This window comes from Poromitra crassiceps (assembly GCF_964638095.1).
Source record: "Poromitra crassiceps genome assembly, chromosome: 19".
In the NCBI taxonomy this organism is placed as follows: domain Eukaryota; kingdom Metazoa; phylum Chordata; class Actinopteri; order Beryciformes; family Melamphaidae; genus Poromitra; species Poromitra crassiceps.
Genome location: NC_139646.1, coordinates 13,508,852 through 13,526,351, shown reverse-complemented (window position 1 = coordinate 13,526,351; position 17,500 = coordinate 13,508,852). Strand labels below are relative to the sequence as shown.

At 43.6% G+C, this 17,500-nt stretch overlaps 1 protein-coding gene across 1 annotated transcript in view; it reads right to left on the bottom strand.

Moving 5' to 3' along the window:
* The window catches only part of LOC310793774 (neuronal acetylcholine receptor subunit alpha-3-like), a gene marked incomplete at both ends in the record, with an annotated part of 26,002 nt that extends 14,017 nt beyond the window's left edge, over positions 1–11,985 (bottom strand). Inside the window, one exon of the mRNA XM_083655661.1 lies at positions 11,931–11,985. Coding sequence (XP_083511787.1) covers positions 11,931–11,985 — 55 coding nt within the window. The remainder of the gene's footprint in view (positions 1–11,930) is intronic.
* Between the last annotated feature and the right edge of the window lie 5,515 nt (positions 11,986–17,500).

The following is a 17,500-nucleotide window of genomic DNA, read 5'->3' as shown; positions in this document are numbered from 1 at the left end:
TTTTCCATTGTGGGATATCTCCTCTAATGTTACAGTATTTTTCAGAGGTTTATGTTTATGTGTGGATTATGTTTTTGTTTATATTGATGGTTGGATTATATCTATATTGCGCATTCATGGTGTGGCTGTCATTTTATATCACCAGATTACCAAGATGGCCATGTGACAATGTAACAGAATACTATGAATATTTACTTATTATTCACCTTATGTAGCCCCGCCCATTTGACCCAGGTGTGTTATGACTTCCTGTTCAAAACATCTGTTTTACCTGCTCACTATAGTACTGTACTGTCACAGGAAGTGTAAACACAATAGGAAGTAACTGGGTGACCCCTGTGTTGGAACATAAGGTGAATAGAGAAGGGAAAATGACAAAGACTGTTCATAGCTGCACTGTTAAAAGTCTTGAACCAGTCTGTGGCATGAGAATGCCAGACAGTGATTTAAGATGTACCTTTGGGTGTTTATAGGCTGGTGTAACTAGAGTCATTAGCCTATTTCACATCTCACCCAAATCACCCATTTTGTGGGTTACCTCCCTCATCACAGACCGCCTCCCCGTCTCACTCCATCCAGGAACAGCCCCCCCACCCCACCTCCCTCATCACAGACTGCCTCCCCCTCTCACTCCATCCAGGAACAGCCCCCCCCACCCCCACCTCCCTCATCACAGACTGCCTCCCTCTCTCACTCCATTCAGGACCCCCCCCCCCCCCCCACCTCCCTCATCACAGACTGCCTCCCCCTCTCACTCCATCCAGGAACAGCCCCCCCCCACCTCCCTCATCATCAGACTGCCTCCCCCTCTCACTCCATCCAGGAACAGCCCCCCCACCCCACCTCCCTCATCACAGACTGCCTCCCCCTCTCACTCCATCCAGGAACAGCCCCCCCACCCCCACCTCCCTCATCACAGACCGCCTCCCCGTCTCACTCAATCCAGGAACAGCCCCCCCACCCCCACCTCCCTCATCACAGACTGCCTCCCCCTCTCACTCCATCCAGGAACAGCCCCCCCCCACCTCCCTCATCATCAGACTGCCTCCCCCTCTCACTCCATCCAGGAACAGCCCCCCCACCCCACCTCCCTCATCATCAGACTGCCTCCCCCTCTCACTCCATCCAGGAACAGCCCCCCCACCCCCACCTCCCTCATCACAGACTGCCTCCCCCTCTCACTCCATCCAGGAACAGCACCCCCCCCCCACCCCACCTCCCTCATCACAGACCGCCTCCCCCTCTCCCCATGTCCTGACTGAGTTTTCCAGCACACTGCCTCCTTGCCGTCTCCCTGGGGACACAATCCCTACAGTGTCTGCAAGACACCACCAGGCTCAGAGGACAGTCATTACTGTCTGCTTATAGGTACTGTAGGCAGGCGGCAGGTTACTATATCCAAGATATCCCAGAATAGCATCTCATTATAAGATCAACTGAAAATGTAAAATCCAAATCTAGATAAATCACAGCTAAAATGATTTCATCCTCCTTCCTCTTAGAAATGGTAGATAGTGGGGTGAGCGGGGGGATAGGAGGCTGATTCATCCTGTCATAAGTACAACTGATTAATCAATGTTTACTTAAATCTAAGGACATGACTGGCTTATGAGACCTATGTAGAAGTAGCCTGGGTAAACCCAGCCTCCACGTGACCTCTATCTATGTGCTATCCGTCACAAGATAGCACATATAGGTCACGTGGAGGCTGGGTTTACCCAGGCTAATGTAGAAGTACTTCAATCTAAGGGCATGACTGGCTTATGAGACCTATGTAGAAGTACTTCAATCTAAGGACATGACTGGCTTATGAGACCTATGTAGAAGTACTTCAATCTAAGGACATGACTGGCTTATGAGACCTATGTAGAAGTACTTAAATCTAAGCTAACCTCTAATCTCTTGGTCTGAGGTTCCTGTTCATTCAATAAAATAAATATGCCTTGGCAATCTATAATGCCTGTTGTGCCAAATAACACAGAAGCCCTGGCTCTCTATGTGTGAGACGTGATGAAGGATGTGCTTCCTCTGGCCGTTACTGTAAATATCATGTGCAGTTTATTAAATCAATGATCCATTTCAACAGTAATCCATGATTGTGCCCTACTATTGCCACTCCCCAAATGCTAACTGGGTTTGACCCAGTTAGCACGCCAATATGGTCTCATACCAGATGTCTGCCCCATTTCCAAGTGTGAAATGACCCTGCGCACCAGTTAGATCAGAACTGCAACTTTTTGGTGGCGGGTTTGGGGCAGGTGAAAAGATGATTCAACCCCCTCAGGGTTCAATCATAAAAATGTCACACATTCAGCTTCAACTGACAATACTGATTTATTACAATAACATTGAAAATACCTAATATTCTCAATACATAGCAGTCATTGTTGGTTTTATAAGACCAACAACACCTTTTCAAAGCAAGCTGTATCAGAGAGACAAGTGGACCAGTCGTCTAAGTTCCCCACACGGTGTGCTGCCTTGAGGCTGACTTGAGGCTGAGTCACTATGGCTATCAATCCAGCAGTAGTTTGTGAAGCTGATCATTCTCCACCCCTTCAAGGACCCCCGGTGCTCCCATTGACCCCCATTCACTCTCCATCACTCTAAAAGATCTAGAGATCAATACCATGTTCTCATCTACGGGACAGTGCTCAAGGTTAGAAGGAGAGGAGGAGGAGTTAGCGAGGACGTAAAAGCTTGCATGGAAGAGTGAGAGAGCTGGAGTGAGAGGAGAGGGAACACTAAGGGACAGATGAGGGACGGAAGGAAGGAAAGGAGGGAGGAAAAGGCAGTAAGACAAAAAGCACAAAAGGAACTTTGCAGAAGTTCTGTCAGCTGAAAGACACTGGTAGATTTCACCTTGAGGAACATCCATTGTTTTCCCCGAAACTCCTGGCCCCTATCCTCATTTGATTAGTAAAAGCAGCTGAATTGGGTTTGAGACAGACGGAAGGAAATCTTCCGATTAAAGTGGACCTTTTTTGGAGAATTCCCAAATATCCTAATGATGAAACAGTGCTGACCCCGTTACGTCAAGATCCCTTCCTCAAAGGCACAAGATAACTCTTTATGGAGACAACAATAGCACCAGAAGATGGGATGAGAGATGGAGAGGAGGAATAAAGATATCAAGATACAAAAGAAAAGAAAGGAAAAGAGTGGAGAGGAGAGGAGAAAGAGAAAGATGAAGAAAATCAGACTGGAGGCAAAGAGAAGAGAAGAGAAGAGAAGAGAAGAGAAGAGAAGAGAAGAGAAGAGAAGAGAAGAGAAGAGAAGAGAAGAGAAGAGAAGAGAAGAGAAGAGAAGCAGGAGGGAAGGAAGGAAGGAAGGAAGGAAGGAGAAATTAAAAGGTAAAAGAAAATAATAGCAGAAATTATGTGGACTACAAATTGTAACAGGCCATTGTAGTCTACAATGTATTTCAGCATCCCATTGTAGTCTACTGTGCTGCCTGTTATGGTTGGGAGGAAACAAGTCTCTTCTACTTGTTAGGATCAGTACAATGGCAGAGCTGTTCTGTACATGTCCACTGACTAAACCAGCTCTTTGATCACAACCGGATCCTGCACAAACACACACGCGTACACACACACACACACACACACACACACACACACACACACGCGTGCGCAGACACACACACACACACACACACACACACACACACACACACACACACACACACACACACACACACACACACACACACACACACACACACACACACACACACACACACACACACACATTTGACATGGTCAGATGCATTTCATGTTGAGATTCATAAAAGAACCAATTATGGCAGAAAATTAACCACAGGTTCTAACCACTTTCAGCTAGCTTTTATCACTTTTAGTCCACCCCTTCATCCCTCCCTCCCCCTCTCTCTCCCTCTCTCTTTCTCTCTCTCTCCCTCAATTTTTTCCCAATTACTGGTCTACCAAACCCACTAGCTAGTTTTCACCGACTGCTTTCATTGTGCTAGGATTACGTCTGATGGTAAAAAGGTAAAGGGGTTGAAAGGCTACCTATATATAACCCAATAAAGGGCTTTTCACACTACCCAGAGAGCACAAACCGTTTTTTCAACGTTGATTTTTAGTTGAAATCTGGATGATATTGGGTTTGAACGTCTAACACCTAATTCCACCCTCTTTTCAACCGGCTAAAATACGGTTACAACATTGTGTCAAAAAACACAATTTGGTATATCATATTATTATTAAAACATTTGTTGTAGCTTGAAATAGAGGCAATATTGATACTGTGTGAATTGGTATTTGTCCAATTCATCGTGTAACTGAGAGATTAAATCTGGTCTACACAAACACTACTATTTCAACGCATTTTATGTCACATGAAAGATCATGAAATATCATAAATATGGAACTATAGGCTATGTGCTGCCAGCAAAAAGCTTCCAGGACACAACTATGTTTATTACATAGTTTAGTGCAATACTATAAAATAATGAATTGAGTTCCTGCATGCGCAAGTACTTAGTCGCTAGCTGTGACTGACTAGACCAAAGCAATACTGCACCAAGTGCGGAGCGAGGTGCTCTGGGCAGTGGGCACGCTATGTTATTGTAACTGACTGTATACGAGGCTCTGTGTACCCCCTGAGTTGCCGGTGTTAAATGAAGTTAACCTCTGAAGCCGTACAGCCTACAGACTACATAGATGCACACACACAGTCAACATAATTTTAGTCTGTTACATAATATAATAGTCTGGTACACATGATATAATACACCTTTCCCATGATCGTTTAGCCTGTGGTAATGTACAACCGTGTACAAGTTGTGTACGAGATAGATAGAGCTAGAGTATATATGTGCCTGGCGCTTTTCAGTGAATGATCGCTCACTTGGTAGAACACGGTGACCTGAATGTGGGAGATCAGTGGTTCGAATCCCATGTCAGGCGTTGTATTTTTAAGATCCTGGTAAAATATGGTCTAAATGTGAACATTCAATCAAGGTCTGCAAATAGTGGGTGAAAAAACTTTAACTTTTGAACCTTTCTTGCACGTTTTTTCAACGTTGACCCTAAACGTTTATTTTTTTATTTTTTTATGTATTTTCAAACCAAAAATGCTCGCTGGGTACATTAGCCAGGGTTAAGTCAGTCTCTTAGCCTGGGGCTAAGAGAGCTGTTAGCCCAGGGCTAAGAAAGCTTTCACACTTGCACAATCCTCCTGGCCCACTCCAAAGTTGGCTGACTCCGACTTCAGCCCCGGCTGGCCCTGCTCTGGAGCAGGGTTATCCCAGACTTTCCGGGGATAACCCTGGCTTTCCATCTAAACACAGGGCTAAAAGTTGCCAGTGTGAAATGGGGCTAGCAGAACTGCAGTGTGAATCGCATAGCCCTGGTTTTAGGTTAACCTGGGTTAACAATGCGTGTGTGAAAAGGGGCTAAGTTAGCCTGGGGCTATCCAGGGCTTAGATAGCCCCGAGCTAAGAGCATGTAGTGTGAAAAGCACTTACATTAAGATGTTCTAGGAGAGGAGAGAGTTAGGATTGGAAAGGACATGAGGAGTCAATATAGTATGTCCATATAAAGTTCATGTCAGTAGAATATCCACTTAGCTATGCACTCAAATGTACAGTATGAATTATTCAGTTCAACGTTAGGAAACAGTCAAAACTCACTTCCAATGCAGGTTACTCCAAATCTAGATAGCAAGACATGTTTAAAGTAAACAAGACGTTTGGGTTCGGGGTCAGCCCTGTACGGACGTGATCCACAGATGTGTCATTCAGAATGGTGACGACGAGCGGAGGTGGAGGTCATGGTACAGAATGATGGATGAGGAGCCATGGTGAAGAAGACAATGAGATCTTTTTTACGAGCTGAGAGGACACTGTAAGACAACCATTTATTCTTCACTCTCTACTCTCCCCTGAGCATGGAAATGCTTTTAAAGGGGAGAGAGAGAGAGAGAGAGAGAGAGAGAGACACAGATAGAGAGAGAGAGACAGTGAGACAGAGAGAGACAGGAAGAGAGAGAGGAGGGACAGACAGAGAGTGAAAAGAGTAGAGATGGAGCTGAGAGTAATATACAGTAGTGTGTGTGTGTGTGTGTGTGTGTGTGTGTGTGTGTGTGTGTGTGTGTGTGTGTGTGTGTGTGTGTGTTTGTGTGTGTGTGCGTTTGCAGAATTGTATTGTATATCAGTCAAATGAATAAGAAGAGACATTTCGGTGCCAGTGACAGCATGCTCTTTCTCAGCACGACATGTGTCCAAACCACCATCCAAGGCATTGTTTTCCAGCCAGAGGCATTGTGTCCAGCCAGAGGCGAGGACCTGTGACTTGTAGAAAAGACACAGACACCAATAGGCTTGTATCAAAAGCAGGACGACATTCACAGAAGACTGCACACATATCCGGGCGCTCATACACTTTCTACATACAGTATATGTAGGAAGAGAATGGACTCTTTAACCTTTCAAAAATGAACAGTTCAAAAAGAAATGTAACATATTTCCCTCTAGGCGGCCTCTCCCATAAGTGGGTTACATGAATCTGAATAATGATTCATGTAAGAGAGTCCTTTGTGGTCTGATGTCTTGACACTAATGTCCTCATTTGCAGAACCCCCACCACCAATCTGTCCTGATTTAAATGAGTATGGGTGGGAATAAGTGAGATCCTGCAGTCAGTAGCCATATTCCTCTCTCTGAGGTCCACGATGTTCACTCTAACCCCTGGCCAAACAGACTTTACTCTTAACCGCCAACATTCCTTAGAACCACCAAGGGGTCATTTTTGCCGCCTGCGGCAGCATTAGTTACAGGGTCATACTTTCAAACGAGTGCAGTTTGTGTCCGCAATGTTTGATAAGGTGCATAAGGCACACACAATGTGCCAAAGTGTGTTTCCAAAGCTTAAAGCTATTAATTCTTCTTGTTAACATGATATATGAGAAAATACTATTCTTAAAGTGTAACATACTATTTTGAATCGTTCTTCATTAGTACATGGCCGAATCTTATACTGTTATAATGTATATGTGTGTCCTTGTTTGCACAACATAATTCAATTCAAAATAAAAATGTTTTGGGCTAAAAAAAGAAAAGAAAAAAAGATTTGTGTGTGTCTGCAGTCAGGGCCGGATTAACACAGTGTGATGCCCCAGGGTGACCCAGACTTGAAGTGCCCCCGCCCCCCCCCTCCCCACACACACACACACACACACACGTAAAAAGTGAAATTTACTATGGCAATAAATACCAAGACACAATGTAGCTGATGGGGACTAACATCATCACACATGAATACAATTGGGCAAATTTGGATTTACAAGAGTCTAAGCTTTCCAGTCACACTCAATTTCTGCAATTCCAATATTGTTTAGGGGTCCTATATGCAGAGAAATTCTGAATAGGTAAAAATAACACATTTATAATGCATGCAAAAAACGTATGTTTTTGGAAGAATAAAATAAATTAGCATAAAGTGAGCATGTCTGTAAAGGGAGACTTATGGGTAACCATAGAACCCATTATCATTCAGATATCTTGAGGTGACAGGTCAAGGGAATATGGCTTTGAATATGGCCATGCTCATTTTTCCTTTGCCAAAATTTTGTCTAAATTTGGAGCTGAGAAGCTAGCGAGTCATGGTTGGTATCTAGGGAATGGAATTTTAACCACTCCTCATCCGCTAAACTTAGGTCTTCTAGTTTCATACCTTCGCTCTAGCTTTAAAAATGAGCCCGCTACAGCCTCTGAAAGACAGTACAATTAGCCGCAGAATCATTTTGGCTGGTGCCCCAAGGCAGCTGATGCCCCAGGGCACTCACCCTGCCCATATAGTTGCTAATCCGGGCTTGTCTGCAGTTTGACTTACCACCCCGTCATACTAACTTGTTTTTGTCTATAAATAATGTACTGTTGCTTAAAGTGACATCAGAAAGAGTGACATCATTTTAAGCCTTTGGAGCAGCCAGGAACCAAAACAGGCAAGTTATAACCTATGAGGAAAAGGAGGAGAAGCTTGTACTTGCCGTGTTTGTTCATCCCAAGTTGTACGATATGTCTGACAGAAACTATCACAAGAGAGACAGATGTGGGAGCAGATCGGCCAGACACAAGTGTTGCTGGTGAGTGTTGTGCTTTGATCACCATACTTTGTACGGTATGTTGTTCGCTGTCAACAGTCAGCTGTTCCATTTTTTTCTTCTGATTGTTTAGGCACAATATCTTTGAAACTGTAGGCTATTTTTGCACAACTCTACACACTAAACACATAACCTTACATCAAACCAGCAAAACATTATACAGCTACATCTCTGGCATCTTTCCCCATCAATACAGTACACACAAACCATAATTTGAATAAGCACAGAAAGCACCAACTACACACTGATAAATGAAAAACACTTATTTTTCTATCTGCAGGGTTTGCAATAAAGTTTTGTCATACATTTGTAAACATACATACAGTACACACAGGTATCCAAATGTAACATGGATGTGTATTCCGGACATACTGTATAGTACCACACTATCTATACAAATAAGGTGGAAAAAGTTGTAAAAAAAAGAAAGAAAAAAGGTCTCCTCTGTGGGTCTGGCCTTAAAGTCGAACTGAACCCGTTCGTCACGTGCGTCGCAGTCCGTTTCAGACTGAAAAGATAATTTGTCTGAGATGACAAGTTGAGAGGCGGGTCATAGTATCATGTCGATGATTTGATTTGACAATTCTGTCGACTGGCTTTGGCATTGGTCAATCATGGCGTGTTCCACCCCCAAATCGAGTGGGATTCAGCGTGTTGTCGTGCTACGCGAGTGGGATCCGCGGAGTACCAGGCAGCCAGCTGCTTCGTGCGGAGCGAGTTGACAATCCGATGCATGGGTGCTGCACGCCCGCCTGGAATCTCCGAGGGCAGACCCCTGACAACCACGCTCTCAAGCCGCGCCTTTTACGCTATTTCTGTAAATACGATATCCCTGAAATGCGCGTTTTAACGAGCCAGTTACATTTCTTTGCATTCTTAGTTAGAGATTATAGTTTTTGTTTTTTGTTCATGTTTCTAACAATTGGCCAAGTTAGTAGTTAGTTTATGGGATAGGAATTCTGCCAGATGACAGGCACTAGGCGCCATTTTCTACTTCATTTGGAAGAGAAAATTATCCTGAAATGAAGATTTGATTGACAGCTGCATGTCGTGATATGATTGGTTGAAATGGGGTAGAAATTTGATAGTACTAGGTGACGTCAGCAAACTGTACATTACTGTTATCAATGAAATCTTGAAAAATGAACTTTTGATGTGAAAAAGTGTGAAAAACTAAAGAAATTAGATTTTTGTGATTTTGTTTACATACATTATTAAATAGGTGCACTGCATAGCCAGGTATTTGAACTAAAAGAAAAGTCATTTTTGGGTTCAGCTCGACTTTAAGACTTCATCCGCATCACATGCAATGTGACGTTATGCCTGATTTGAGGCATGGGGTCACTGAGCTTATAGAGCAAGCTTATGGCCAGGTCTGTCAGAAGCCAGGCTTGTGGCTGCATGGAGCCATGGAGTTTTACGACGGTTTTGGGCTGATAGGCCGTAATGGCACCTTGTCTGGAGCTAGGCCGGATGGAAAGACTCACCTGCCGTATCCAGGCCTAGCATGACCCCTGATCACTGTCTCCACAAGCCTCCTCCATTGCCTGAAGGGCTATGTGACGGGGGGATTGAAGATTGGCCTCCATTGCACTAAATGTCCACCTGTGGCCTATATAGTAAGTTTTGATTTGTAAGTGTACTCTTAAAAGTGTTTTCACATGTGTCAATGTGGAAGGTCAATTGGTAATAGTGTAGCAATATGAGATTAATGTTTACAGTTGAGTTTAGCTGAAAATGTGTTATTAAATTGCAAACTGGGTGTAAACAGAGAATGTGCATTCAGTTTGGCACACACTGTAATGGCTACAAGTGTTAATGGTTTGAGAGACAGTGCTTCAGTTAGTGTTTAAGCATCCAGAAAAGAAACTCTAGCCAGCTGTGTAGTTAACATCATGAAAACAGCGCTGGGAACGCTTTTTTGATGAGACGTGGGGATGAAGCTGCCAGCGTTTTTCTGCTCCCCCCCCCCCCCCCCCCCCAAAAAAAAAGAAAAAAAGCTACGTGAACAACGGCGTGTGTCCACGTAGCTTTCTTTTCTTTCTTTCTTTTTACCAGTGTACTTTGGGGACAAAACAAATTTGTCATTTTAAACACTATTTGCTGTTTGGAAACATGTTTAAAAGACAATAGCAAGCCAGACTGCGGCTCTTCTCGTCCAAATGTAGCCTACATCACGTCTGGCTCCAAAAAACCAAGATGGTGATGGTGAACATTCAAAAAAGAGTCCAAAAACCAATGAGTGACATCACGGTAGCTACAGTAGGTCCATATAGAAATGAACAAAACAATTGCCATCAAGTTTCCTAAATGTAAAACTGTAAAATTGAATAAACAGAGTGAGCGTTTATCAGGAGTGGTGACTGCAGTGTGGGGTGTTCTTAACACATCTATCCATGACTCATTCACTGTTCTGCTACACCCCCCCTGCTCTGTTCTGCTCTATAAATGTTACCATGGCATAAACCCTTGTTACCACACACACACACACACACACACACACACACACACACACACACACACACACACACACACACACACACCCCTCATCACCGTGCCGCACAGTTCACTGACTGGATCATCAGTCATGCATTCAAATGCATACACATGGATACAAGTGGCAGAAGCACTAATATGCCTACAGGCTGGAGTATGGGGACACACACGCAAAGGAAGGGTATACTGTGAAGTGTTGGGAAAATAAATGCATTTGTGTCTGGAGGGAGGAGAGGGGGAGAGAGAGCGAGAGAGAGAGAGAGAGAGAGAGAGAGAGAGAGAGAGAGAGAGAGAGAGACAGAGAGAGCAACACCTCCCAGCCCAGGGGGGGTCATGCAGGGAATAGATTGTGTGTGCAGCCAGATAAGGCTTAGGCTATCTGCCGCCTAGCATAAATCAGACAGCTGCTATTTATGCCTCTGAAGCAAATATTTATGTTAATGCCTGGAAATGCCACGGCATAATTACCGTCCCTCTCTCCATCTAATCTGCTGAGCAGCTGCAGGTCGGACAGGAGGCTTCCTGCTTGGCCTGCGGTCACTGGTTAAGGCTGTGGCCACACTGATCCGTGGTGTCTGTCCATCTGCGTTCATTTCTCTGTTCACTTCCATTTATTTTCAAAGACAGTTGTCCATCTGTCCATGGAGCACTGACACGTATACTATGCCTCCAGCAAATTTGCATATTACGTTTTGATGGGCAAAAGGGGGCTGAACTTTTTCTGGATGGACAGATTGATTGGATGTTCTGTTCTCAGTGACAGAGACGCCGAAAAAAGAATGGGTGCATCAAGATTATTTGGGTTTTTATTAATCTTCTCGGCCTGAAACCTTATCATGGTGCAGTTTGGCGTGCAATCTCTCCTGCTTAAATTATATTTATTTATTTATTTATTTATTTATTTATTTATTTATTTATTCATTAATGTATTCATTTTGTGTGTGTGTGTGTGTGTGTGTGTGTGTGTGTGTGTGTGTGTGTGTGTGCTGTGTGTGTGTGTGTGTGTGTGTGTGTGTGTGCGGGTGTGTGTATGTGGATTCGATTGTTATAGCCAGGCTGTTATAGGCAATGCAATGCATCGATTATAAATGATCAGGCTGTATTCCTCTGCACTCTCGGAACTCAACATTTTTGCTGACTTCTCACAGTTGAACAGCGGTTTAAGAGGAAGCTTTATTCCTCAGTCCATCCATCACATCTCAAAGTAAACTCTGAAGAAAATAGCCTACACTGGTATGCAAGAAGCTTGCAGTAGGCTATAGCCTACACAGGCTTACCTGGGCTGGGTCCATAGGCTATCCACTCACCTTGCGTTACCAAAACCACGAGCAGCAGCGAAGTCCACCTCGCCGCCGGATGCATCTCTCTGCTGCTGAGGAGCCTTCAGACTTTCTCTGAAGATATATCTGCTGCTGAATGCTGCATGAAACGGCTTGAAACGCGCGTCTCTCCCCTGTAGTCCCCTGGCTTGCTCTGCCCGGTGCGCTCCTTCCTTGATCTGATTTGAACTTGAGTTCGTCCCTCCTCCCCACTATGAGGGTAAAGCTCTGCCTCTGGCGCATCCACATGGACCCCGCACAGAGGTAATGATGCTAATCCCGCGCTGTAGAATAGTATGCATTTTGTATCGGTTATGCTGCTGATTGGAAAATATGAAGTTGCCGCAAAATTCAGCGGGAATGTTTGGTGTGTGGGCGTCAATTAGCTAGCCTACTGCGTGCTGCTCTCGTTAAAGTGACTCTAGTTTTTATGAGAACAAAATAGCCTACTGTCTGGGTGGGCATTCAGAAAACAGTTTGAAAGATCTTTAAAAAACAGGAGCCAACATGTAGGCTATAGCCTAACACTATAGTATAGCCTAACATAGCTGCATTGCGGCTGAGCAAGATAGATTAGTTAATGAGCTATTAGGCCTATGTCTAATGAACTTGTCAGCTATCAGCATCTGATCACTCGTTCCCAGAAATTCAGTCGATGCGGTTTGTTGCCAAATGATTAGGTGAAGGGAGTTTGCAGCAGCCTGCCAGTTTAGTGAATTGAAGCCCCCGACGTTTTTTTTTTGTCCAGGCAGCAACACTTCAGCACCACGGACAGCGCACCAAAATCTCTACACGCCAGTCGTTCACTAGTGTAAAAGAGTCGTTAATTAATCATCTCTGCTGCCTGTCGGTATAATGAAAAAACTTGATAGGCTTGGTTTACGATTCAGGAACAGTGGGAATCGCATAATCAAATCAGACAAAGTGTTACAATTTCAATGTTGCAATATGCCCCCCCCCCCCCCCCCCAGGAGAAACTATATAAACCTGTGCATCACGTGCATTTGCACTAGACGTGTTCCATCGTGTGTATTATTTATGTAGGCTATTTACTATAGGAAATAAATGCAGCGCCAAATTAGTTTTCATTGGGACAGCCAGTAAATCATGGTCCGCAGCACTGCGCTGTGTCATGGAGTTAGGTTGAACTCAGAAAAGGCACTTTTCTTGCTGCTCTCATGTGCCTGCCTATATTGGAGAGACACCAGGAGTGGCACACTGGTGGGTATAGTGTCACCTTGTGGAAGTTTGTGGAATCTCATTGGCTATTCAGTAAGTTAGTCAGTGGCGGCTAGTGAAAATGGTAAAGTAATCATGAAGTAATGATGAACTCCCTAGTAACAACTAAGTATGATAGCCTGCTTTACTTGAGGGTGCACAAATATGGTAACTAATGGTGAAGTAATCATTAACTAATGATTAATTCCCTAGTAACGACTATGGTAACTAATAGTCTGTTCTTAAGTAACTACCCATTAACTACTCATGAACTAGCGGAAAAAAATTAAGGAAGTAATCATTACTTACTCGTTCATTAACATGGTAACTAATGGTCAGTTCTTAAGTAACTACCATTAAGGGTCTTTAAGGAATTAAGGGTCATTAAGGAACTACCCATTAACTACTCATGAACTAGCGAAAGAAAAAAGAAAAAAAGAAATTTTAAGGAAGTAATCATTACTTACTGGTTCGTTAACATGGTAACTAATGGTCAGTTCTTAAGTAACTACCATTAAGGAACTACCTATTAACTATTCATGAACTAATCATGAACTAATGGTTAGTTCCTGACTCGTTCCTTAGTAACTACCCAATTTTTGTGTTACAGTATTGTAAAGTGTTACCCAGAATTGTATTGGTTGTTAAACTGAGAGACTCTGGGTTCCCAGGTTAGCTGGATTATGTTTAAACCTGTGTTTATGCCATGTAAAACATTGCAGATTGGGCGTGGGGGGGTCATTGAATGCTGAGTCACTGATGACCTGATGTACACTCATACAAGTATGTAATCTGCCAATATTATAAAGTGAATGAGCAAATATGATGGTATATTTAGAACTACAAGATGGGGACTATGCTTTTAATAAATACAACATATTTCTGTGTATGGTGAATTTGCAGAAACACACACACACGCATGCACACATGTGCACATTTTATATCAGGACCTTCCCCCGGGCTAAACACAATCAACCTTCACAACAACTTATTCCCTCTCTGGATAAGTGTCACAGCAATAAGCATCCCCTTGTCTCAACACAAACAAAACCACCAAAATGCAAATCTTTCCTTCTTTCCCCTTTTTTAGCTGTTAGAAGGAGTTTATATTCAGCAACTGTAATCCTTGCCGACAAGTACTGCGAGAAAGTGTGTGTGTGTGTGTGTGTGTGTGTGTGTGTGTGTGTGTGTGTGTGTGTGTGTGTGTGTGTGTGTGTGTGTGTGTGTGTGTGTGTGTGTGTGTGTGTGTGTGTGGGTGTGGGTGTGGTGGGGGGGGGTCCAACAGAATAAGCAAAAGGAGGAAAATGTGCTTTTTCTGTTGCTATAGTGTCACCTAAGTGACAATTGCACTGTGCTCACTGGGTTGCATCACAGCATATACCTGTCCTCCTGAGCCTTATTAGTGAAGGAGTTGGAGGAGGAACTAGGTGGGAATCAGTGTTTCTGTCAAGACCGTTTAGAGTGATGCACCGTAGCCTGTCCTGCTGGTTTGCCCCAGGCAATGTGTAATTCGTGTTTTTCCTCAAAGCTGGATGCAGTGACTCCAAGACCCATTAGTGTCGTCCTCCCCCCTCCGATTTCATCTGCTCTCTTCTTTGCAGTACTCATCCCAACATCTGCACCAACCTTTCTTCATGACAAATTTTTTGGCCCTCTTTTCTTTAATCTTCTTCTTTGCCCTCCTTTCTTCTCTCACCCTTTCAGAAGTTCTTCTATAAATGTTCCTTCCACGCTTAAACTGCTCATCAGCTGGTCTCTTTCTCTCATCCCCCCATCCCACCGCTCACCTCTCCCTCTTGTTCATAGCATGAGCACTGGTGCCATCTTTCTGCCTCAGCTGAAACAGAACATAAATATATATATCTCCCTCGCTAGAACTTTTAGGCGGTCCTGAATTATTCACTTGGGCATATCTGCCACATCCACAAGCCTGAGAGAAGTGCTTTTATTTCCAGCCGCAAGTGATGAAACCTGGATGGCCTTTTTTATTCACCCCGGCTGGCCTTATTGCTGCGTCTCAGCATGGGTTTAATGGAGCGGAATCGATCAGCGGCTTCTGGAAGCTTCTAGAAGACAGCGAGGCGGATATCATGTCCTCCTTCTTACAAGAAAGAAACAATGGTCTGCTGCAGTAAGAGATCAAGATGGCGATATGGAGAGAGGTACGACACAGCCCGGTTTCCTCTGTGCTGATCATGGGATTGAAGATAATCGGATCAATTAGATGAGTCAAAGAAAGGTTCTTTATAGTGCAATCTGTAAATGGCTACAGTGTAATACTGCCCAAAAGAGACAGAGCATGATTAAACCAATACAAAAATAAACGAATTAAGCAGCACTAAGCGCTAAGAAAAGTGAAAGTGAAGCAAAGACTAAACTTAAAGTCGAGCTGAAATGACAAATTACTTTTTAAATATTTGAGATCCCTTTACATCCCTGGTCATAGGGTGCACCTATTTAACAATGTATGCCCACAGATTCACACAAATCCAATTTCTTTGTTTGTTTGTTTTTCACATCAAAAGTCAACCATGTTGTCTTCATTCATAACAAAATCTACAGTGTGCTTATGTCAACCCAATTTCAACCATTAATATCATCAATCTCCATGTCCAGAAGAAAATTCCAAGCAGACAACATGGCTGCCTACATGGGCAGACTTGCTAGCCTATAAATGTTAATATACTTAGCCAATAAGCATGTAACATAAACAAAAATTGTAATGTCTTCATTTAATATGATGCAAAGGACATTTTAATGCTCATTCCAGCCAGGAATATCACTATTTACCGCAGCTCGTGGGCCATGGCCCGCTTCAAGACCGGCAGCCGGTGTGGGTTCAAGATCTACTCACCCTGCCGGAAGTGCTCGGGGTCGCGCGACTACAGATGACATCACGGCTTCATACATTGTGATTGGCTGTACGTCGGACATGTGGGCTTAATACATCCATGGGCTTAACATGCCCAAAATGTCCGACAGCTTTAGATTAGCTAACAAGTTAAGATACTGATGTTATCAGACATTTGGGCACGTTAATACATTAGAAATATGAATCATACAAACATTTAATCATCAGGATTCAAGTCTACAGGTCAGGAGCATTTCTCATGAACATGAGCCTTACTTTTTGAAAATAAATGTGAGAGCTTTAAAATACACTTTATGCTAGATAATGTACACTAATAACAGTTTTGTTCGAGGGGTGGGTAGAGGGAGTGGCTAAGTGTAACTGGATGGTGGGGTGTGGTCAGGAAAGGGGGCGGGCTAGGGAAAAGTGGCCATAGCTAAGGAAGGTCGGAGAGAGTCAGGATTTGAGGGGTGGGTAGGGGGAGTGACTGGCGGGATGTGGGTGGGTCATGGTTCTGATCCGACTCACAAAATTTGCATATCATAGCAGACTAGTGTATTGGCCTTGGCGGAGGTATGCTCTCTCCGAGTGCTTGTTTCAATTGTAATTGCAAGGTTATACATTCTAGCCCTTGGCTCTAATTTCTTCCTGAAGAAAGGTTACACCATGGTGTAACCATTAAAACACAGCAGAGGAGATTTTGAGTGTGCGACTTCTTTTCTTTATGTTACTTTGAATTTTCATTAGTCTGCACCTCTTCAAACCTTTTGGGTGTGCTCCACTCGATATACTTCTAATTTCTTCCTGGTCATTTTGCAAGACAGGGCTGATTAAGTGCAATGATTCATATCATATCTCTTTCATTTAAACTGAACAGAATAATAAAAGTAAAACTGTTCTTCAACCATGGTTAATTACTGCACACACAAACAGGTAGGAGAACACACCAAACACACTTTTGCATTTGTCTGGTTGAGATTTGTGATTTATTTATTTGCACGATAAAAGCAATAGAAACTCAACAACAACAACAACAACAACAACAACAACAACAACAACACAAACGCAAGCAAGGTTAGCTATAACTGACTGACTGGGCATGCGTGGATCTACAATTCCACACAACTGTCAGTCCATTAGTATGATTTACACAGGCATGTAGCAGCCGCAGCAGCAGCATATTTTACAGTTGGGCCTAAAGTCATCAAACATAAACACACACACATACACACACACACACACACACACACACACACACACACACACGCACACACACACACACACACACACACACACACACACACACACGGTGATCAAATATTGCGTGCCTCTGAAAGTGAGTTATCCTGCAGGACAAGCTGACTTAAGCCATCTCACTTATCTAGAGCCACAAAGACAATACAAACCCACACAGTCTAATGCTGCATGGTCATCTGGGACGGCACTGTTGCTGCACTGGCACAACTCTATCTTGCTATGTGTCAATGCG